Source organism: Solanum stenotomum, chromosome 3 (assembly GCF_019186545.1).
Source record: "Solanum stenotomum isolate F172 chromosome 3, ASM1918654v1, whole genome shotgun sequence".
NCBI classification, from domain to species: domain Eukaryota; kingdom Viridiplantae; phylum Streptophyta; class Magnoliopsida; order Solanales; family Solanaceae; genus Solanum; species Solanum stenotomum.
This window is the reverse complement of record NC_064284.1, coordinates 18,042,654-18,066,034: the sequence shown is the minus strand read 5'-3', so window position 1 is coordinate 18,066,034 and position 23,381 is coordinate 18,042,654. Positions and strand designations below refer to the sequence as shown.

Here is a 23,381-nt window from a genome sequence, read left to right as displayed (position 1 = left end):
GTTTTTACACCTACTAAGTTGAGGTCCCTGCCAAACTTCTCACCATACTGGTGACATAATTAATTCTTTTAAAAAATAATAATACATGCATAAATAAATATACTCAAGAAGTAAAGGCATTAAAAGTAGGAAGAACGCAAAAATAAAACAAAAATGTATGTACATCTCTATACCATTTTTTTCTTTTTTATATATATACAAGAAAGGAAGGAAGGACAAGGGAAAAGAAACCATGCCGAAGAGTTTATTCGAACCCTCTTCAGGTTTCAGCAGAAAATTACATTGTTTATATATAAATAATATTAATTTTGTATATATAATAGACGTTGAACTCTCTTCGATCTCTTTGTGTGTTTATTTCTTCATGGACTTTTAATGAAAATTTTAGCTCAACCACCAATATTAATGAATGAAGTATGTTAGCACCAATGACACCAGCATTAGGCCGTAAGCAACTCCTTGGTCTATTTTTGTCCCTGCAATCATGAATGAAGCCCAAACCAACATATATGAGATAAATACATTATCTATCTGGATAGTCTCTTTTTAATTGCATCATTTTTATTGTTGTGATTCAAGAGAAAATAGTTTTTCCAACCAAACACCAAGGCATAGAAGTTTTCCATTTTTTTTTTGAAAAGACATTAGAATGCAAAATGACAACGTAACTTTGACTATAGAACAATGCTGGCTTTTTAATTATAAATATCGAGTCATCAAAGTCTTTATAACTTGTTAACCTACTACATATTTCATGTGATTGACGCTTCAAAAGGTGAAACACTTGTCTCATAGGCTTTAAAAATCTTTTCTCACCAGATGTTTGATTTCCTTGGTATTTCGTTAAAAACAATTCTTATGAAAAAACCTCCTTTTTTTTTTCTAGAAAAACTATTTATCCAAAATTTTAAGCAATAATAGAAAGGAAATTAAATAAAAGTGTACCGTCATTGATGGGAACAGGAGCTAGGCAAGGAGAAACATTATCATAGGCCATTGTAGAAGGGGAAATTGTTGCCTTTTTTACCTCCATTTTTTTATTCCTTGATTCTGCTCTCTGCTTTATAAAAAATTTATTTTCTCACTCCGATGGCTCGAAGAGAGGAATCGTGAGAGAGAACAAATTAAAACAAGGAGTAAACAACGATTTTTTTTCATGAGTTATATCGAGTTCAATCGAAAGGATGTTATAAAATAAATAGTATGCATGGAAAGATCACAAGTCCTACAAAGGCTACGTGCCTCCGCAACTATCGAAGCAATCTCCATTTAATTTTAGCCATTGCTTTCTCCACTAATGTATTCATTTTTATTTATCCAAAAATAAATGTATTATTTTACTTTTCCACTTGACAAAAATCAAGATTCAATTATTTATTTCTTGTAATGTTAGGCTATGCATTATAAGACTAAAACATTCTAATCAGAATTCAACCACCAAGAATCACATATCCATATCTTCCAAGTTACCTTCATGATCTAATAATGCTAGCAAGCATGCTCCTCTCCAAAGAACATCCAACAGCTGCAGCAGCAGTTATAGTTAATTCTTGATAGCAAAAGCACCTACAATTTAGGTTGTATATACAGAGGGACTGACTATACATACTAAGATGTAATCTATATCAAGGTTAGGAAGAGTGATTTTGGACCATCATTTTGGGCAAAAGGAAACAAACCATACATACTAATGTCAAGGAGCTGAGAAAAAAGGATCCTCTTTGTTTTTGTAAATAGAAAACAGTTGCTTAGAGTATCTTGTCGCCAAAGTTGTGCACAGTTCAATACCCTTGGGATCATAAGCTTGCAATTCCTTCACCGACTTCATCATATCACCTTGCGGATCTCCATCAGTAAGAAATTCAGCCAAGGTGCTTCCCCTGTAATGTGGCAGTAAATTAATGAAATCAGCACCCAAACATACACAAATTTCAGATTCAGCATTGTTTTGATGCAAGTGAAAGAAGCATAAAATCGGATCAATGCTCAAATGCCTTTCTGGTTAAAAGAATAACTTATAGATGTTTCAAACGAATGCTTAGCATTAAATACTTCCATATTTTACAGATTTGCTGCCTTTGTTGCAGTCATCCTTTTCGCAAGAGAAAACATCAATCCCACGTTTCCCTGGCCTAACGTATATAATTTGTCCCAGCAATTATTTCCTTCTCTTATACACTATGAACTCTATTGGAAGAAGCCGAGCAAACCCTCTGAATTTACATGATTCTTTTCTATGTCTTACAGAAATGTCAAACCAAGTGATAAATACATAATGAAACATCAACCATTAAAGAATGATCTCTACATGACATTTAACAAATTACATCAGAAATAACCATCACATCTTAGACAAGCCTGTATCAGTCTTGGAATCCCAATCATAGGTAATAGATTGTTTTGATCTTATGTGAGACTCACTGGAGTATTTAGTCAAGGTCATAGGTGGTCCTCGAGTACTCAAATTTATCTGAAAATTGACTTCACAAGCCTATCCTACACTTAAGTTACAGAGTCCAAATATGTCATACAAGCGATTACCTACAGCTTGAAGTTTTGCAAATAACCAGCATCAAATTTTTGAACAAGATAAACCTCATGATCAAACTCGACTTCCTTTTGAGAATGCAAAGATCAAGACCTTTCTCTTGGATTATCTTCAGATCATAAAATTTTCAACTTAGCAAGTGGTTGGAAAGCCAAGGATCACGACCTTAATGCCTTCAATAGTGCAGAAGTGCTTTTCTTCTTGGGACTTAATTCACTTGTTCCCCATAGTTCAAGGACCTACACTTGGGATTTCTGAATTGCTTGCAGATTTCAAATAGTGTAAAATCTACTACAACAACAACTCTACTACGCCTCAATCCCAACCAAGTTAGAGTTGGCTAAATGAATTCTCTCTCCCTATCTCAGTTTAGGCTAAACCCATTTCATCATCATTCCAAATAAAGTAAAAGTGAAAATAAGTTAACTATATGAAAACAAACAACAACATACCTAGTGTAATTCCCCAAGTGGGGTCTGGGACGGGTAAATTTAATAATGATAATATTGGAAGTCCTCTAACAAGACTAAAACCTAATCCCAACTAGTAGATCACATTCATATGGATCTTTTTCCTCCTTTGTCTCATGTCTTTAGCTAAGTTTGCATTGATTCCAAGAAATTGTAGGTCTTTCGAGACAACTTTCTTCCATAGTAAGTTCACGCTCTATCACTCTTTCCCCGAATTTCAAAATCAAATAAAAATGGGAGTTCGATAGACGAGGCCTTCTGTCATACAGTCATACGATGAAATGTGTCTATATCACAGATTCACGGGTCACCCAAAATGCAGTCCAGCACCAAAGGTATCAAGGAATTACGAAAAAAGTGTATCATGCTTAACAACTCAATTTATGAGAGGAGGAGATTATTCATCCTTAAATTCAATAATAAGTCAATGTTCTTTTTAAACTAAAGTATCCCAGATATATAAGACATCCAAATTGTACCCGACTACCCGGTACCTGTGATGGTAGATGGTAGGAGGTAACATATACATTGTGGAATTAGTCGAGGCACACAAGCTGGCCCAAACATCATGGTTATAATTTTTTTTGTAAGGGATGGAAAATTACTAACATTGACAAAAAAGTTTATGCCAACACATTTTTAATCATGCGTTTTTTATCTCATGTAGGCAATGAGCTTGGAGAAGTTACAACAAACAAAGAGTTAGCGCCATAGTGGAGACAGTAGAACTAGCCATGTAGAGCTAAAATAAGTTTCCGTTCATCCAGACCAACACCACTTAAGGACTGTAATGTGCATGATTTTTGCAATATACAGATTATGTAGTATTCACATTTCATTCAAGCACATACCTGAAGGCATCACAGTGGCTAAAACCTCTTTGATTGTGAACTATTGTTCCTTTACTACATTGCTCCTCAGATGTTTGCTGCCTATACAAAACACAAACGGCCTTCATACATAATTCAGGATCCTTACCAAAAGCAGCAAGCATGTCCCCCTCAAACTCCCACTCTAATTTATCACCTTTGTTCCTTCGAATTCTCGATATTATCTCACCATAATCTGAATCACTCTCTGATACATACTCTGAATCAGTTATTGAATCTTCAGCTACAGAAGAATTACTTTGCAATGCACCATCAGAGTTAGAGATGTCAGAGCTGCTAACTATAAATCCACATAAGCTTTCTCCTTCACTGTCTGACACTTCTTCTATGTCATTGCCACCACCACTTTTCCCTGCACATTGACTTAGCTTCACTAGGCGCCGTCTACGGGACAAATTCCTGACTTCATCCTCGGAATCACCGGTTTGAGTTGAGGGGCCTCTGGGATGATTATCAGAGTTCTTTTCACGAAAATGCCTAGTTTTGAGCATGGAGATTGGAACTTTATCATCATCATCACTATCACTATCACTAGCAATTATGTTTGAAGCTCTTCTTCTTTTTGGAGTTGGAACATATAAAGCCTCCTCATCATGGCAAACCATGTCACTGTCTTCACCTTGCTCAATGACTGACATCTTTGAATCATTCTTTGAAGGCAATTCAGCATTGGACAAGGTGCTCCCTGATCCACAGAAAGGTACACTACAAACAATTCCTGGCACGGGAGGTGTACCGAGGGGCACAGAAGTTTCATAGTCACTTCCCATTATTGATGTATAAGGAGGACCAGTAGTTCTTTCAACATCACTTTCAGTTATGTCAATAACAACAACTTTTGCAGGACTTTCACCAGCTGGTGTAGAAGGAGCCATCCTCTTGTTAGACCCCCTTTCTTCTTCAAATGTCAATCGCTTCCTCACTTTGTTAACACAGTTATTGCCACTTTCAGATTGTAAAGCTTTGTTTTCTCTCACAACCTTGGCTTGTAAGATTGGAGTTTTTGCTAAAGATTTTCCTGTCCATCAAAAGCAATAAGCAAATGGAATAAGTAAAAGAATTCTTTCTAAAGCAAAATATCTATATTACTATGAAGGTCCTAAAAGATGTTGATTGATAAAATTTTGCTAAAGATAGAGTCTTCCGTAAACAAAATCATCTTTTTACTATTTTTCTCAAATTATTATTTCATCATCTTTATTATATTGAATATTGACTATATAATAAATATATGAAAAGGTTGTATATGTGAAGGAATCCTAAAATAGTTGGGAAGACTCCTAAGTATATGGAAAGTTTTGCTTGAGTACGTGGGAAGACTCGTAACTACGTATATGGGAAAAAAAATGAAGGTTTTCTAATGGCCTCCTAAAATGTATGGGAAAAGAACTATTAAAATATATACTTTGAAATTTATTAAAGCTGTAACTATTACATTTTACTTATTTGTAATAGGTAAGAACTCCCCATACTCATTAGTCATTACTTTAAAATTGACTCAAATTTTGTTTTTTAAATCTTTTCTTATTTGAACTATATTAAAAGTCCTAACCGTTAACTTTAAAATCAATATTTTAACCTTATACCTAATATTTAATTATGATGAACAAAATAAATAAATAAAATAATACAAATATTAAAATTTAAAGAAAGAGGTTCACATCATTTTAAATATATTTTTTAGTAACTAGTATTAGGTGAGATATACATGTGTATACTATAACTAGTATCCAAAACTTCAAAGGAATGCGATCGTACCAGCACTAACACAATTTTTATATATAAAAAAAATCCGAAACTTCAAACTCCTAACATGATTTCTACAACTTATCAACAATAATTGGTTAGACAAAATGATTGTACCTGAATCTTGAGATAGTAGAGATCCAATTTCTCCATGAGAGGAAAAAGGATTTGCATCTAAACCATCCTTGTTTTGCATTTCATCAACTACTTGCAGATGGATTTTCTGGGTTAAATTATCACATTCATCTTGCAGCCCTTTTACTTGATGTAGTCTAGTTGAAGTTGTATCTCCTTCTTTTGCATCCAACTTTTTTCCCAATTCAGCCACTGTCAACTGTAGCTCGTTACACTTGGATTTCCAATACTCAACATCACTTTCAGCCTTCTTTTTCTCGCATTCCAATACACTGTTCTCGATCATCAATTGCAAAACCCTCTCTTCCTCCTCATTACTGCCGTTACTCTCTATTCGACGAATCTGCTCTTCCAACTCTTGATTCCTTCTCTTCAACGCCCTCAATCTTACCTTCAAGTAATTTAAACTCATTTCTCTCCTGTTCAATCCCCTGCCGCAAATCGGAACAATTACATTCGATTGTCTTGATCTTTTCTTCCAGATTTAAACACTGATTGCAATTATAACCCGATTCACTTTTCAAACCACTCATACAATTTGTAGTATCTCCACTTCCTCCTACTATTACCCCCATGTCAACCCTCAAAGATTCATTACTACAGTCCATGTTTCATATTCTCCCAACATAAGCAGCTATTTCAATATACAATTGTTTCAAAGAGAAACTGAAAACTCCACAGTTGTTTAAACCCTAATATTAAAGAAAGCGAAATCTACCGATACTTCGAGACAACCTTCAATGGCGTTTTTGAAAAAAGAAAAAAAAACTTCCGAAATCTGAAGCATTTTCGAGCAACTCTCAAAAGGGTCGCGGGAACAAATTTTCGCCCTTGGCATCCGTTATGTTATTCGGGTTTATTCATTGTCGGTTCAATTTTTTGTAAATAGAAAACGGTTCCAATTTATACGGGCCCATATTGATTTCTGCATGTATTAGCTAAGACCCAAGCCCAAGTAGATCCAGATAACAGGCCCAATTATGTATTCCTCGTAGATACTTCATAGACTTGGCCTGTTTGGCACTTCTGCTGGATTTCATTGGATACAAGCAATTCCCAAAATAAAGAAATTTCATAAGTTTAGGAGCGAATTACTTAAGTATACTTTAGTTTACAATATTATGAATTTTATTAGTTTTTGGTGTGTTCAGATACGTCTAGATACATGTATTTCGGAATATATGTGGTCAAAATTAGCTGTGATTTATTGTATCAAAGTGGATTTACATGTATCTGCGATACATAGACAAATCTTCCTCCAATCTCGCTCGCCACTCTCCTATGTAGATGATATCCAAAAGAAAATACATGCGAACTGTAACGTGTATCTAATGTGACTCGCATGTATCTGGGATACATGACTACCTCCCTTCCCATCTCCCTCGCCTCTTTCCCTATTTTAGTGTATCTGATAGCAAAACTACATGTATCTAAATGTATTTTCCTCAATATATGATAGAAAACTCTTAATTAATGGTAAAATACATAATTATTTGAAAGTATATATAGAGTTAATAGATATGTAAGAGCGTATGTCTAATAAGATAGTTTTTCCTTTCTTTTTTTTAAACTACGTAATCAAACAAACATTTTCTTCTTATCTATTAAATTTCAAATTCGATTTATTTTTGATGAAAAAAAGAATCAAAATTGGTCCTAAGTTGTATCATTTTTCAACCGTCCGTGTATAAATCGGGTCTAGCACTTTTATGTCTTCATCGTGCGGCACTATTAAAGAGAAAAAGAATTCTACCTCGCTAGTCTTTTTCAATTTCACCTCTTCTCTTTCGTTGATCTTATACTGATCTATTAGACTAGATCGAAATGGTGCCAAGAAAAATAATTTAATCTATATTGTAGTACAAACAAAATATAGATATTCAAATAAAGATTAAGCTATTAACTATTCGTTGTGTTGCAATTTCCACTTGGTATCCCTTTAATTTATGAGAAAATTAGCTAACTAGTCAAAATTATTAACATAATTATTAAAAATAGCTATATTTTAAAATAATTATTAAAAATGTCAAAATGCCAATATTTTACACAAATAAAATGTATCCTAATATAATTCATTTATCTTCCTTTTATTTCTCAAATTGGACCCATTAAAAAATAAAAGGCTCCATTACTCACTTTTCACTCTCTAAATTTTTTACCACAAATTCTATCATTTCTCTTTCTTAAGATTTCTTTCATTATTCTATATCCTCAAGTAACTTAAACCTTGTCTTTTTAAAATCAAAATCCTCCATTTTTCTAAGAAATCTTAGAAATTATTCAAAAGATTTTCAACCTTTGTCGAAGTATTGAGATACAAAAGTATTTTGTATGTTTTGTATGTTGGATCTGGATCTGGAAGAGTTACCAGGTGAAGAAGTGCCAATATTAGGATAAATCGTTCAAAAGTATTGAGTTGGATTTGAAAGAAGTGTCGGGTGAAGAAGTGTCATTTTCGAATGTCAATATTTGGGAAGTTTATGAAATTGTTGAATATCAAAGTGATGAAAAATAACTTTATGGCATGTTGCATTTTGTATCTAAACTATCAAATTGCATTCTTTACTGTTTTTATTGTCTGTTGCATTTTGTATTCATTACAAAATTCATGTGGTATCTTGCTAAAATTTGAGTTTTTTAGGTGTAACTTGTATTTATTTTGTAGGTGGTATTCATTTCAAATTATGTATATATTTAATTTTGTATTATATTATAGGACAATAGATAAATAGTTTTACAGAATTTTGTATGCTATTCTAAATTAGGCTTCCTATAATTTTGTATTTTTTTTTGTATTCATTCTAACTATATGCCAACAAGTTTTGTATTTTTTTGTGCTCACTTTGTATTTCAATATCATTTTGTATTTCAATCTCATTTTGTATGCCAACAAATTTTGTATTTCTTTTTATTTTGTATTAATTCTAAATGTATGCCAACAAGTTTTAGATTTTTTGTGCTCACTTGTATTTCAATATCATTTTGTATTTCAATCTCACTTTGTATGCCAACAAGTTTTGTATTTCTTTTTTATTTTGTATTAATTCTAAATGTATGCTAACAAGTTTTAGATTTTTTGTGCTCACTTTGTATTTCAATCTCACTTTGTATGCCAACAAATTTTGTATTTCTTTTTTTATTATTATTTTGTATTCATTCTAAAATCTTCTTCACTGCCAGTAAAAATCTTAAATCAATCGACTTCAATTCAACATGAATTGAGTATTTTTAATGGAGTGTTAAAAAAATAATATTGGAAATTTGAGGAATAAAGGAGAGAGAAGCCATGTCGATTGTGGAACCAAACACGTATAATAGGAAAGAGATTTTTCAAAATTTAATCCCAAAAGTAAAATATGAAAAGAGCGTAAGAGTAGTGAAAAAAAACTAGGCCTACTTAAAGTTAAACCAAAATTATGATTAGTAATTATGGTAACTTTGTTGGTTTAAATTTAAAAATTGCCTTATTTGAAATCCTTTTGATACATTTCATCCTAAATAGCAGTAGATTCCTTAATATTTGTTTAAGGTTTGGCCGAGTTTGGAACTATCAATGGCATATACATAATTAAGTCATTGTAGAACAGTAAATTTTCTATAAAGGATAAATTTCTTTTTAAAAATATTCTCTCCCCTAAATTTTTCCATTCCGTTTTTAAACAATTGTATTCTTTTAATAAAAATAAATAATAAAAACATAAATCAGATACATAACAAACTAAAATTTTGACATTTTTAATAAATATTAAAAGTGTGGCAAAGAGATCCTTTTAAATGTTAAAATATTGACATTTGAAAATTTCCAATTAATTTATTCTGAGCCATTCGGTATTGAATATTGTTTTATTTTATATTTTATCAAATAAAAAGGAGACCAGCTGCTTTCGTTTTTGTTTTTTCCAAGCAAATCCATAACTTTCAAAAATTGTGTTAGGGGTATTGTAATTGATATAATTTTGTTTTTTCCGTTGAATATTGTATATTATTATTATATAGCAAAATACGTGATAACGCCAACCAATTATTTGAAATGTCTTTGGGATTGATTTTTTGAACAGATAAATTAAATGATATAACTGTATTATTGTTTCATGCATATATAGTGTAAGTTTGGCTTATCTAGCCACCAGACATACAATTGAGTAGTATATATCTGTCATAAAAATTAAATTTCATGCAAAATAATAAACGTCTACTCACGTCACGTAACACTCAATTGGTTTCCCATATCCCTTCACAAAACAATAAGAGATTAATGCCATTTCCTACTCTCTATTTTTTTTTTCTTTTCTATAATTTATAAAATTGAATAAAAGTAAGATTCTGAGAGAAATAAAATCATTAATTTGCTAATATTAGTAGCAGGGAGAAGTCACAATCAAATGTGGTCCGTCACAGCCTACTTTGATGACACTAGAGAATTCATGCATCTTTTTTTGGGACCATATAGTAATATATATAATTGAAACACTTAAATAACGCAATACACAAAATTTCTAATTTATTCAAACTTGAAAAAAAGAAAGTGTAAAGTTGTTATATATATATATATATATATTGGACCACATGCATTGCTTTATATGTATGTATGTAATTGGATTGTCATACAATTACAAATAAGTTTACATTAACCATTTTTGAGCTTTCATGCACGATGTGGATATATATAATATATATCTGCACTTCTACTTGATAAATCTTTAGTACGTAGTAATATAAAATAATCAACTCATTTTATCATTGACCACTTGGATTTTTCGTCTAATAAAAAGATGCATCGAGTGCCAAATTGTAATCATCTTCTCTTATATGTCAAAATTAATCTGTAAAAATATTATCTGTCCAAATTCAACGTCTCAAACGTAACCAACTATTTGTAACCCTTACCTATATCTACCTTGCTTCATATAATTATATTATAATTCAACTTTCTCTCTCCGGTGACTAAGTTAAGAATTTTGTTATGAATGTTAAAACTACAGTATATATTTCTAAAAAAAATGTTTTTGATATATATACACAATATTATATTTTTATACACACAATTGTTCGATTGAGTGACCACCGTTGGGTCAATGTAGTCTCTCTCTCGTTTGATGAGGAGGGCCTCAACCAACTTAGTCTTTACATCTCTTTTACTAGTGTATACATGGATGTGTACCTTTTAACAGTTTTTTCAAAAATATACGTACTATTATAGACTATAGCATTATATACTGATCTTAAAGTCTGTCTATCTATCTATCTATCTATCTATCTATATATATATATATATATTGAGATAAGTTTCAAAAACACATCTAAACTATGCCCTTTTTTTGAGTTTCATACCTAAACTATTGAGAGTGTGAGTTTCATATCTAAACTATCACTTCTTAGTTTGAGAAGCACACATCTCTCTTTTATACCACTCTCATCATAGTGTGTGTAATACACTCTCTCTTTTATTTTTAAAAATTGTTGCATCACACTCCACATGGACAAAACATTCAACTTTGACAAAAATCAAATAAATTATTACTATTAATTAAAATTAAAAATTTAAAAATTATTATCCAAAAAAATAATATTTCTTTTATAAAATAAAATGTAAAATATTTTTCTTACCCACTCCATCACTTCTTCTCACCCCCCACCCTCCCAACCCCACCTAACCTAATTCGTCGTTTGTTACATCCCATATTTTAATCCTTTAATTGTGGAATTAAGTTAGAACATTCAATTCAAATTAATTAAATAATGTATCTCTTCCCTTTAATTATGGTAGATACATGTATCTAACCACTTTTGATTCATGTATCCGACTGAAAAAAAGTGGTATAACAAGTAATTTAAATATCTACCAGGATTCTAATTAATTATAGTATAAAGTAGTGAGATTTATGTAGCTTGCTCTAATTAATATTGCATCATTAGTTACCACTACTAAAAAATCACTGTTTTCCCACCAAAAAATGTCCATTGGCTAGCTATTTCCATAGATACTTTGATTGAATCGATGGGAAAAAATATAGTAATGTTTTCATATGAATAAAATTAGGTAAGCTTACCATGCACACTATCTATTTCTCACCATACATTTTCTCGGTAAGATAGTTCGGTAAAAAAATTATGTTCTATAGCACACATTTCAAATTAATTGACGGTGAGAAAAACCCTTATTCATAATAGTGTACCAAAGACTTATCTTACAATATTTGGAAGTAGTCAATCAATTGTAAGGCTAAGGGTTGTTGAAGGATCACTTATAGCTAGTTTTCTGTCTTTAAAACCTATTTAGAACTGATCAGTACTATATATAGGTTCAGGTCTTACCATTAATACAAAATCTACAGTTGTTAGGCAAGAGACTAGCTTAGGACTATGCTAGTAAGATCATAAGATAATCATGTCATCGTCATTTGAATCCCTATCCGAAACTAAATTTAATTGCTAGTGGTAGATATCTATCTATCTATCTATCTATCTATATATATATATACTTTTCGTAAAATTTGTAATCTTAAAAATAAAGATATACATGCACTACATAAAAAATGATCTTTAGCGGCATTAATTAACGGTAATAGCTGAATTGCCGCTAAATATATATGTATTTTTAGCGGCAGTTAGCACTCATTGTATATGTCCCTAAAGCCTTTAGCGACATTGGATCTAATTATGACACTTAACTAATGCCGGTAAAGACTTTAAGACTCTTTACTAATGTGTCTATTTATTGCCGCTAAAAAATGTTTTTGTTGTAGTGACGTCGTCTAGCTTATTACAATCAGGAACGGAGGCAGAAGGGTGCAACCGTGCAAGGAGTTCAATTGATTCAAACTAGAAAAAAATGTTATAAGTATACATTATACGAAAATGATTTTTATTATCTTGCATATATATAATTTATTGAATTTTCTTACCATATTTTTTTTTTTGAATTCTTGATTCCACGATTGACTATAACAAGTAAATATGACATGATAATGTAAAAATTCTTTACACTGACAAAAATAAATAATACTCATGCAGTGCATGACTCTACATTCATTGTAAGGAAGGAAAATAAAAGCTGGAGAATTTAAGTTTTTATGTGGCAATGTACAGGAATTTAAAGGTGGCTAAATAAGACGATCGTACAAACTGTCATTTCTGATCACTTCAAAATTGTAATTAAAATACCAAAAGTAAATTCAGTCTCTTACATTAAATCAATGTGTGAAGAGTACTAACTATACTATCATATTGTATTCAACTACTTATTAAGTTTTTGCTTGTGAGTTCTAATTTAAATATTTATGTAGGATACAAGGCAAAAAAAGAAGAAGGATGTAATCGCGATCACATTATTTGCAAGAATGATATTCAGAAGGATGGTCTTGAACTTTCGACCTTACTTATTAAACTTTAAAAAAATAACCAATCGCTTAATTAAAATAATTTGCTAGACAAATTTTGGTTGTTCATATATAGAGCATAATATGCTTCGAGATTCATATGCTTCAACTTGATGGGGAGAGATAGGGTAATAGATGTAAATATATATTGTAGTTATGTATTTCCTCTTTATGAAGAGTCATTCTTATAATCCACAAAATAATATTTTAAACCTTTTATATGAAAATGTATTTTTAGTAAATTATTGTTGAAAAAGTACCATGGAACTTGATCATATAAGAAATTTTGAATGTGACAATAAAACAGATACTACTAGAAATCGAGTGTACATAAATGAAAATACAATGACTGGACATAAATAAAGCAATATATAGATCGAGGAGGTCATATATAATTAATTAATTGATCGATCGATCGAATACTAGTAATTAAATAAAAGTCATTACAATCTATACGGAGATCAACTACGTACCCACATTCTCTTATTATTGTTATAACTCCCTAGTCAGATCTCTACTAGAATGAGACACTTCTAATTTTCCCAAATTGCAAAAAAAAAAAAATAAAGTACTAAAATTACGACTAGTATTACTAAAGAGTAATGAGTACTGTTCTTAGCAGAATGTCTGCTGAATCTGATGAGCCAGTTCTTCAGCACTAAGTTGGCATTCAATTCCAATCTGCCAAAAAGAGGAAGAAATTACCAATCATTAGCTTTGAAATCTTCACTAATTTAATGATACCACACATTCTCTAATTAAATTTGAATTCAAGTTATATAATATGTACATCGATCGTCAATCAAGTTTAAGAGTAATTAAGACTACTCATAATTTAGAGGAATCTGAATAAACAAAATAGAGGGCTTTTGAGAGAAGTGTGTTCTCAAAAAGGGTGGCAATATTATGTATGTAGAAAAGTTACCTAGTAAGTACAAGTTTGTGTTCCCCACACATGTCTGTTTCACAAAGAGGAATCAAATGATTACTAGGAACTTCTGGAATCACAACTAGTATTATACTAGTACTAGCTTTTTGTTGCTAGTAAAAGTGTTTCCTCAATTGTTCAAACTTGTCATGTCTATCTAGCTCTATTTCAAAACTTTTAAACTATATATGATATTGTCCATGTTGATATATAGATATTTGGAGCAAGCTTAGGTTAATTATACCAAAATGATCATGTATGTGTATAAGTTACCACAAGTGAAAGAAAAAAAAAAGGTACTCACTCACAAATAAGAGAAAATGATATCTCTTGTCTTTTTACCATTCAAATAGAAGAAAATGATCTTTTCAGATCTTTCCGTTATAGGGTAAAACTAATTTTCATAATAGTAAGTATGTAACTTGGGAGTTATTGAGTATGCCTTATTTAAGTTATATAGTCGTGATACTACATACTTTCTCCGTTTTAATGTTACACAGAGTTTAAGAAAGTAAAGTAAAGTTACAGTACCTTAATGGTGAAGGAGTTGAGCATGGTACCATCAATAGTACTGATGCTAACATGGAGTATTTCAAGTGCGAGATGTTCTAAAGCAGCAATGATCTTCACAGCCTGGCCAGGAATACGTGGAGAAACGGTCTTCAATATGACATTCGCGCCAGAGAATTTCACCTCCACGTCAGCAATGGCTGATTTTGAATTAGCAGCCAGTTCATTATTGACATGACTATCAATGGAAGAATTTGATGAAGTAGTAGGAGATGGTTCAAGTGTCTTGTTAGCTTTATTAGGCTTATATGGACTTGTGGGTTGTGGGGTTCTTGGGCTAATTGGTAAGTTCATTCTGGGGCTAAGTGGTGGTTTTCTTGGACTTAATGGTGAAGGTGTTATTAGTCTTGGACTAATTGGGACTAGTTGTGGTGGTAGTATTCTTGGACTTAAAACTTCACTATAAACTTTGCGTTGTTTCTTGGCTTCTAAGGATTGGAGAACTTGTTGTAGCTCGTTTATGTAATCAACAACCCCACCAATTATTGATGCTTGATCACCCTATTTATTACACAAACACAAAAATAAAACATTAGAAGAAGAAAAAAACAACTTTTATATCTTCAACATGCATGTTTCCACCCAATTATCAACTATCACTTGAGTCGGGTCAAGTGGGGTGAGTCATTAAATGATTTGAATAAATATATATTTGGTTGAATGATTTAATTTCTATGCAAAAAAAAACTATTAGTTAAGTGACTTTCTGTGAGAACAGTTGATAGTTGAGTGACCATGTATTAACTCTGACAAAATCAGAATTTTCACTAAAGTGATTTAAAATATAAAGAAGTAAACATATACTTATCAAATTAAAGAAGTCAATATTTACTATTTATTTAAAAAGTAACCTTTCCCCTAGCTCCAACCCCCTTCCCCTCCAAATCAAAACTCCTTTTACTTTTATTATGTCTTATATATGTGTTAACTAATTAGTATTTGTGTGGAATACAAAAAATTAACAATAGCAGAAAGAATAGTGGCAAAGTATCCATAAATTAGATTTGTGGTTTTAGATGTCTAGAACAACTCATCGATCACAACAACAATAAGGCTCAGTATAATTCGAAAAGTGATATCTGAAAAAGGTGATAATGAAAAGAGAAAGAAGTGTGCGTACTCGTTTAGCATAAAAACAAGGCATCAAAGTGCGTAGCACAGATAGATGTTCATTCATTTGTTTGCGGCGGTTCCTTTCAACTGTTATATGAGAAATCTTATTTTCTATCCCACCACTTATAACCGCCGCTAAATTTTGCCTCTTACTACTTGGTGTATCAGCTTCATGAGTTTCCTCTTCTTGTAAAGTTGCACTCGAACCCGTAGATTTTTGAGAAACTAACTTCCTCTTCCTCCCTTCTTCAGACACCAAACCCGTAATTTCATCAGAGGTTGTCGTCGTCGTCGTCGTTGTAGTCTGGTTGTTGGTATTATTATAAAATTCCGAATTAATACTACTACTACCTCCACCTCCACCTCCACCTCCACCGCCTTCTAAAGCCTCTAAAATACTGAAGATATCACATTCAGAATCTTCAAATAAATCAGATAAACTTTGGTCACCATCCATTTTCAACGGTACGTTCAAAAAAAAGGTAATAATAATACACTATGAAGGAAATTTTTAGTAGATAGAGAGAAAAAAAAATAAGAGGAGATCTAGAAAAGGCAATAAGAGAGACGTTAAGAGAGCAATGGATGGATATTTATTGCTGAATAAATAAAGCTAAGGGTGTTATATAAGTAAATATTTAAAAGAGAATAATAATGGAATATGTACTAAATGTAATATATGAGTTTTAAGTATATAGTGACGTCGAAAGAGTACGAACAGCTTTATAATAATAGGTTAATGATGTAAAGAAAAAAGTTTGGTGAAATTCTAAAACACCAACTTTACCTTTCACGTCTATCTGCACTTTACTTTTATTTGGACTGTACTATGAAATTATGATTTTTAAATTTGTGGATTTATGATTTGGAATTAGGATTTCAAACTATTAAACTTTTCAAGAAAATATGATTTGGAATTTCAATTTTTTTTTAAAATTTAAAATTTGATCTAAAGTTTTATATTTTAAAAAAGACCCATCATTTATTTTGCAAAAAAAAGAAAATTCACACTCTTGAAAAGATTGTTCGTATCATATGTGAAAAGATTATATTAAAGAATAACTGGTTACTATTATTGACTATTGTTCACTCACATTTGAAAGTTTGTAATCACAAACATTTATTTATATAAGAAATATGGAGATACATATACAATTTATCAACGTGATGCCTTAGGATATTCTAATATTTTGTTTATGAATTGTGTGCTCATTTGGTAAGATTGTCTAAGAATTGGAGAATTTGATAGTTCATAACTTATGGAATTTTTAAGTTTATGAAAGAAAATTGAATTCAAATTACATGTCCAAATAAAATTTCAACTTCTAATCAATTTAATTTTAAAAAATAATTTTATGTTGCATGTCCAAACGGGTTCATCATTTAGAGGGTTTCAACCCCAAAAGTTAGCTCATGAGGAGAAGTTTGTCCAAGTCCATATAAAGAGACTAGTTTCCCATCTCTATCGACATGAGACTTCTTAACAGGTAAGATAAAAATTTATCGGTCAATAATAATATATTTAGTACAGTTTCATGAGTAGATTAAGATAGATATCTTGACTCAAAAAGTCAAGTTATTTGGAAAAAGATCCTAGGAAAAAAGAAAAGATCGCAACTATCAAGCTACAAAACAAAATGGAGCAACAAATAGCAAAAAACATTGAAAGAACTACGTAATTACTAAATACTACTACTGAATAAAGATAAGAGGATGTGAGGCTAGCCCCCTATTCATTCCACGTGATTACACTTAGCTACCTATTAACCTTTTACCTTAATCTTCCATTTCCATACCTTTCTATTTGAAGTCATGTGATATGAATTTATCCAAACTCAATAAATAAGTACTTTTGCAAAGTTCACCTTCCCACCGTGGCTCAAACTTTCTACACATGTTGTAAATTTATTACAAATAATTAATTTCAAATCCAGTAAATCAACTAGCTGGAGTAGAATACCAAACCATCTTAGTAAAAAATTACAGGTATATAAGGTTAAAATTATATTTCTGTAACAAGTGTTATAATCCTTTTGATTTCTTTATATTTTTAATCTTTTTTTTTTTTTTTGATTCCATCACTATATGTACTATAACATTTACCTAGCTGCTTTTACATAAATACTAGCTTGTAAGTTGAACCTAATAGAAAGACACTGCAGATTCTTTTCTTGTTTGAAATCATGTCAATGTCTACATAAATAATACAGTATATGTTTATGCTAGTACCTCGAGAGTGTCAAAAGAAAAAGAAACCGTGTTAATGTCTTGATCATATTTAATTTTCCTTGTCCTTGATTGTGACATTAGTTTATTTTCAATAAACACTCCAAGTTAGAATTAAGTTTTTCCTTTTAGTATTGCCGCAAAAGTATTTAGTGACAACTAAATTAATGTTGTTATATCTAGAATCGCTAAAGTTTTTAAATAATTATGTCATATAATTATTGTTCAATATAATATAGTGACAATTATATTATTATCCTTAAATTCTTTATTTGTTGTAGTGTGACAATCCTTTAATTTACTCTCATTAGTAACTTCCCTTTTTGACCATAAAAAATATGGTGCAGTGGATGAAGTTGCTCTTTCCTTAACCAAAGATCTTGAGTTCGAGTCCTGGATATAAAAAGCTTCTTGGTAGGGAGTGTTTCCCTCGAATGGGATCCTATGCGGCGTGAATTCGGAATAGTCAGACACCAAGTGGGAAATAGAAAATATTTCCCTTTTTGAGCAAATATATGCTTCATAGTTAGCCAAGTCTGTATTGTTTTTTAGACTTAGGTTCTAGGTTTTACAGTAGTGATTGCAAAGCACCAAAAAGGCCTCTTGCATGATCTTCACTAATACTTTCCTTTTTCATCAAAACTTTGTTAGATTTAGCAGTCTTTCAAACAGGGTTTGTCTTGCTCTTTCTTAGGTTTTTTTTTTTTTTGGTTTTTCATCCGGTGTTTGATATCCATATTGGAGTCCAATTAAATTTAAGACGTCTAGTTAAAGATAAATGAGTATTTATCACTCCGCCACAATTCTTATTGGCATTTCTTTGGTTTTCTGCTTTGTTAGTAATTACAAAAAAAATAAAATTATTATTATTTGGTTAGTATAATATGAGAACCATAGTCAAATTGAATGTTGTGTAAAGTTTTGTCAGGTAATTGGCCTCTTCAACGACAGTGGCTTTATTGTAGCCGTAGCTACCTCCATATATCAAATTTATTGGACCCACAAATTAAACTTCAATTCATAAGACACCTTTTCCATGTTAATATGCATCAAAATATTGCCATACTACTCCACAGGTTTACGTTTATTATACCTAAAATTTATACAAAAAAAAAATTCAATTTTTCAAATTTTTAATGTCGATAAAAAACCATACATATACATATATGATATATGCATGTATGTATATAACAGGCATATTAATGATAAATCCTCAAATGCCCCTTCCTTGGATTTCCCAACGATGCGTATGTCTTTCTGACCCTTCCTCCATCATGAGCGTTATATATATGTACACCTTCTCTAAGGGACACAACATCCCCGTGGAGATTCGCCCCACCACCTCAAGTTGTGATGCCATATTTGTTCGTGGATCACATGTTATATTTGTCCTCTGAGCGTCATATTAACTCATGAATCGTGATCAAGGATTCTTTAGCATGCGTTAGGATCCGATTCTTCCACGATTACATTTCTTTTTTGTTGCAAACATTAACATGAATAAAGTTTCTTAATCTTATTTAATGAAAAGAAAGAAAATTAAATGACATACATTAATTCTATTTGTGAAACATTCTCTTAATCCATTTATTTAGATCCTGCTCCAGGAATCAAACATACAGTGTCTTGAATGACCAGATCAGATTTAATTAATTTATTCTTATTAAAATCCCAAAAAGATATTTTGTCTTGTCAAAACATCATTGATAGTTCAAAATAGAATATATAACTAGAAAAAGAAGTTTTTGCTTTCAATTTATCTCTGCAACAGTTTAAGTGTTTTTTTTTTCTCTATAAAGGCAAACTCCATATAGTAATAAAAACAATAATTCTTTTCTCTGAATGAGAGTTATCACTGTTCAATAACAAAGTTACTATAAGTATTAATTTATTTATCTCCTAAATATAGAGTGGACCAAACTTGTTGCAGGCCTAATGCATGCAAAATTGACACCAAACTTTAATTTGCTATATATACTGTATATTGTCTTTTAATTTTTATATCTATATATTATGACAATATTAATGTATGTACTTTAGTGATTCAATTTTGGTATATAAATTTCTTTTCTTTTTGGCTTAATACATTGATAATTCCTTCATTTTGTAACTATATTTTACTTAGTTTGCTTGAATTAAGACATGTTGTAATGAAGCACTTGAACAGATAATAAAGTAGTTAGTTCTATTAGACAATTTCAGCTCAACTTTTAGAAAAAAACTTATGTCTACTCTCAACCTTCCATTACGTAGATAAATTAATTACATATAATATGTTACAACTTGCACACATCAACATCAATTGAAATATGTCTTGAGAGTTGAGGATTTATAGTTTATTAATGCTAATGAATATAATTTAAAAAAATGATATATTCAGATACTCAATCACAAGTCATAACAAATCATGGTTAAAGTATAATTTACCACCAAATTGTAAAAAATGTGAATTGAGATAAAAAAGTTAGTGATGTTTTTTTTGTTTTCCACTCGGTGTTCGGAGCCCACAATGGAGCTTCGATTAAATTCAAATTGCGTTCTGCAGGGTCCATTCTGGGGTGGCGCTCCCAACAGGATTTTCTTCATACCCAAGGCTCAAACCTGAGACCCTTAGTTAAGAGTGAAACAGAACCCACTCACCACAACCCATGGTAAAAAGTTAGTGATGTTATGACTCTTGTACTCTGAATTTCCTTAGCAGAGCACTCTAATATTTTTCTTTCGACAAGCTTTAATGGTCTAAACCTACCCTTTCATATTTGATTCTTTTTTTTGTGCTGCATGCAGGTATTACCCCATTTAAGCCAATACACAGTCTTTCATCCTTAGGGAATTTACTTGAAAAATTACATTTTTGTCCTTCAAATGGTCGGTCTTTAATTTTTGCCCTTAACAATCAAACTTATACGTTCTTGCGGACGCGAACATAACTTCTTAAATATTATGAGCGGAAAAAGTTATTTGCTTGAGGAGCAAAAATTAAAGATCAATACACACTCACTACATTAAAAAAAATCTTTACCGGCAATTAATTAATGACAATAGCTTAATTGCCACTAAATATGTACTTTTAGCGGCAATTAACACTCTTTGTATATGTCCCTGAAGCCTTTAGCGACATTGGATCCAATGACAATTAACAAATGCCGGTAAAAGCTTTAACACTTTTTTTAATGTACGTATGAACTATTGCCGCTAAAAGGTGTTTTGTTGTAGTGACTAGGGGTAAAAGTTAACGACCCGAATTACTCAGACAAAGGCTTCTAAGCTCTAAATTATTTTGAAATTATAATCTATGGACTAATTTATCCCACCTGAAAAATAGGATAAAATAATTTCAAGCTGAATATGATAAGGTGAGATATCTCAAAATTGTGTCTGGAATTAGATTAAATTAAATTTATGTTGCATTTAGTAGACGGTATAAATTTATATCATCTATCAAAAGCAATATAAATTTTATCCAAGCTAAATCTTATGTTCCACCTTATCCTACCTATCAAACATACCTTATTATTGTATACATAATAAATATAATACTGAGGTGCGACAGTGAAAAAAGAATTTATAATTATCATCAATTAATATCAAATTCATTTTTAAAAAAAGGTAAATAAATTATGTTGGACAATTTTGAACACGGAAATTTTTGGTATGCAAAGCTGAACACGATGAGTTGAAGTATTGGCGGATTTATATCGATAGGCACTTGTCAAAATGTTCTCTATAAAATATAAATCATTTCCAAGATTCAAAAATTCAAACTTGAGAACAGTTCGAAATTTAAACTTAAATGTCACAACAGGTTACCTAGTCTGTTTCTTGAGCTATCATATCAAATTTGTTAGTATGAATAGTTGTTATTTTGTACCTTCAAAGGCCAATAAGACTTGGTATACAAATTATTAAAAAAAAATATAAATTTTAAGACAAATACAAATTTGTGCTAAAGTAATTCATTTAATTGTGTAGTTTTCAGTTTTCACTTCAAATAGATTGATCTTTAATTGTATAGCGATAAAGAAAATTTTTGGTATGCAAAGCTGAGCACGACGAGTTGAAGTATTCACGGATTTATGCGAGTTTGTCCTTGCAACTGCACCGGCCACTTGCCATTCCTAGCTCAGAATGTCGATAAGCACTTGTCATCTGTAAATCATTCCCAAGATTCAGAAATTCAAAGTTGAAAATATTTTGAAATTTAAACTTAAAAACTATCATAGTACTGAATAATGTCCTCTCTCTTTTTAAATTTGTTTTCTCTAATTAAATTAACCTCACTGACTTTATTACGTTGTATAGTATTATTTTTAATTTTGTAGAAGAATCTCAAACGTAAATTCCGGGATTATTCCCCTGCAACAAAATACAAAACATGTTCCTGGAGAATTTAAATGTCACAACAAGTTACCTAGTCTATTTTTTGAGCTATCATATCAAATTTGTTAGTATGAATAGTTGTTATTTTGTACCTGCAAATGCAAATAAGTCTTGCAATAGTAGTTTCAAAAAAAAATTACAAGGGAAAATGTTAATATGTGAGGGGGCATAGAGCCAGGATATGAAACTTATGAGTTCAAAATAAAGAATTTGATTTTTGATTTTTGTCCTTCAAATAGACTAATCTTTAATTTTTGCCCTTAATAATTGAACTTGTACCTAACAAGCAGTGACAAGTTTAAAGATGAAATACCAGGCACATGAACCCCTGATCCCACCATAAAACTAGGTATTTTATATATGAATTTTCTCAAACATGAATGCTAAATGGTGCATGAATATTTAGTCATTCACCTGAAGAACTAGGGATCAATTGTTAGTTAATACACTTTTTTTTTTAAAGGGATGCACTCATTCTAGAAACGGGGAATAAGTTCTTTAACGCATGACATAACTTGAGTATTATAATGTGAAAATATCTACGTACACCCCGCGAAAAAGTATGTGAGGGAGGGATGAAGGCCAAAATGCGAAGCTTATGAGTATTATATAAAAGGTAATATTCATTAATAAGACAAATTACGATTTGTGCAAAAGTAAGAAAGTACCCGACACTCTAGGTCCGCCCCTATTGGTATAGAGGAGTTATGAGATAGAGAAGGAAGAAAAGCAGAAAGTGAGTAGTAGTTTGTGAGATATGCAGTTAAATGCAAAGCGACAAAATTTTGTAGTGTAAATAAGGTAGGAAGTAAATTAAATTTTGGAGATGGAAGAAGATGAGAGAAGAATAGTGTGATAGGGCCCCAACAAGGAAAGATCTGCAACTTGTCTCTTCAGACATTGCTTAAATTTTGCTTTCAATGCCCACACACGGCATTTCCGTGCCCTTTTATCATACATTTTTATTTTTTAAAATTTAATACCAACTTGAAACTT

General features: G+C 31.1%; 3 protein-coding genes across 3 annotated transcripts in view; all 3 read right to left on the bottom strand.

Annotated features, from left to right (window-relative positions):
- The window catches only part of LOC125858312 (uncharacterized), a 139,470-nt gene extending 124,722 nt beyond the window's left edge, over positions 1 to 14,748 (bottom strand). The window contains exon 1 of the mRNA XM_049538068.1: positions 14,744 to 14,748. The gene's annotated coding sequence lies outside the window, so the exon portion shown is untranslated. The remainder of the gene's footprint in view (positions 1 to 14,743) is intronic.
- LOC125858314 (uncharacterized) lies at positions 1,339 to 6,610 on the bottom strand. Its single transcript, XM_049538071.1, is given in 4 exon segments — positions 1,339 to 1,880; positions 3,870 to 4,926; positions 5,772 to 6,168; positions 6,170 to 6,610. Coding segments are annotated over 4 exon segments (1,869 nt in total). The 5' UTR covers positions 6,398 to 6,610; the 3' UTR covers positions 1,339 to 1,693.
- LOC125858319 (transcription factor SPEECHLESS) lies at positions 13,539 to 16,317 on the bottom strand. The gene is made up of 3 exons (XM_049538075.1): positions 15,787 to 16,317; positions 14,628 to 15,167; positions 13,539 to 13,849 (listed from the first exon to the last, which is right to left on the bottom strand). Exons 1-3 carry the CDS (start codon positions 16,234 to 16,236, stop codon positions 13,784 to 13,786), a joined length of 1,056 nt encoding a protein of 351 aa, XP_049394032.1. The 5' UTR covers positions 16,237 to 16,317; the 3' UTR covers positions 13,539 to 13,783.
- Positions 16,318 to 23,381: the final 7,064 nt, after the last annotated feature.

Excerpts from the sequence above, each read along its gene's own strand:
- LOC125858319 (XM_049538075.1), bottom strand. The coding sequence starts at position 16,236 with ATGGATGGTGACCAAAGTTTATCTGATTTATTTGAAGATTCTGAATGT. Across the intron at positions 15,168-15,786 it reads CTTGTTTTTATGCTAAACGA|GGTGATCAAGCATCAATAAT; the intron begins GTACGCACACTT and ends TGTAATAAATAG. Across the intron at positions 13,850-14,627 it reads TCAACTCCTTCACCATTAAG|ATTGGAATTGAATGCCAACT; the intron begins GTACTGTAACTT and ends TCTTTTTGGCAG.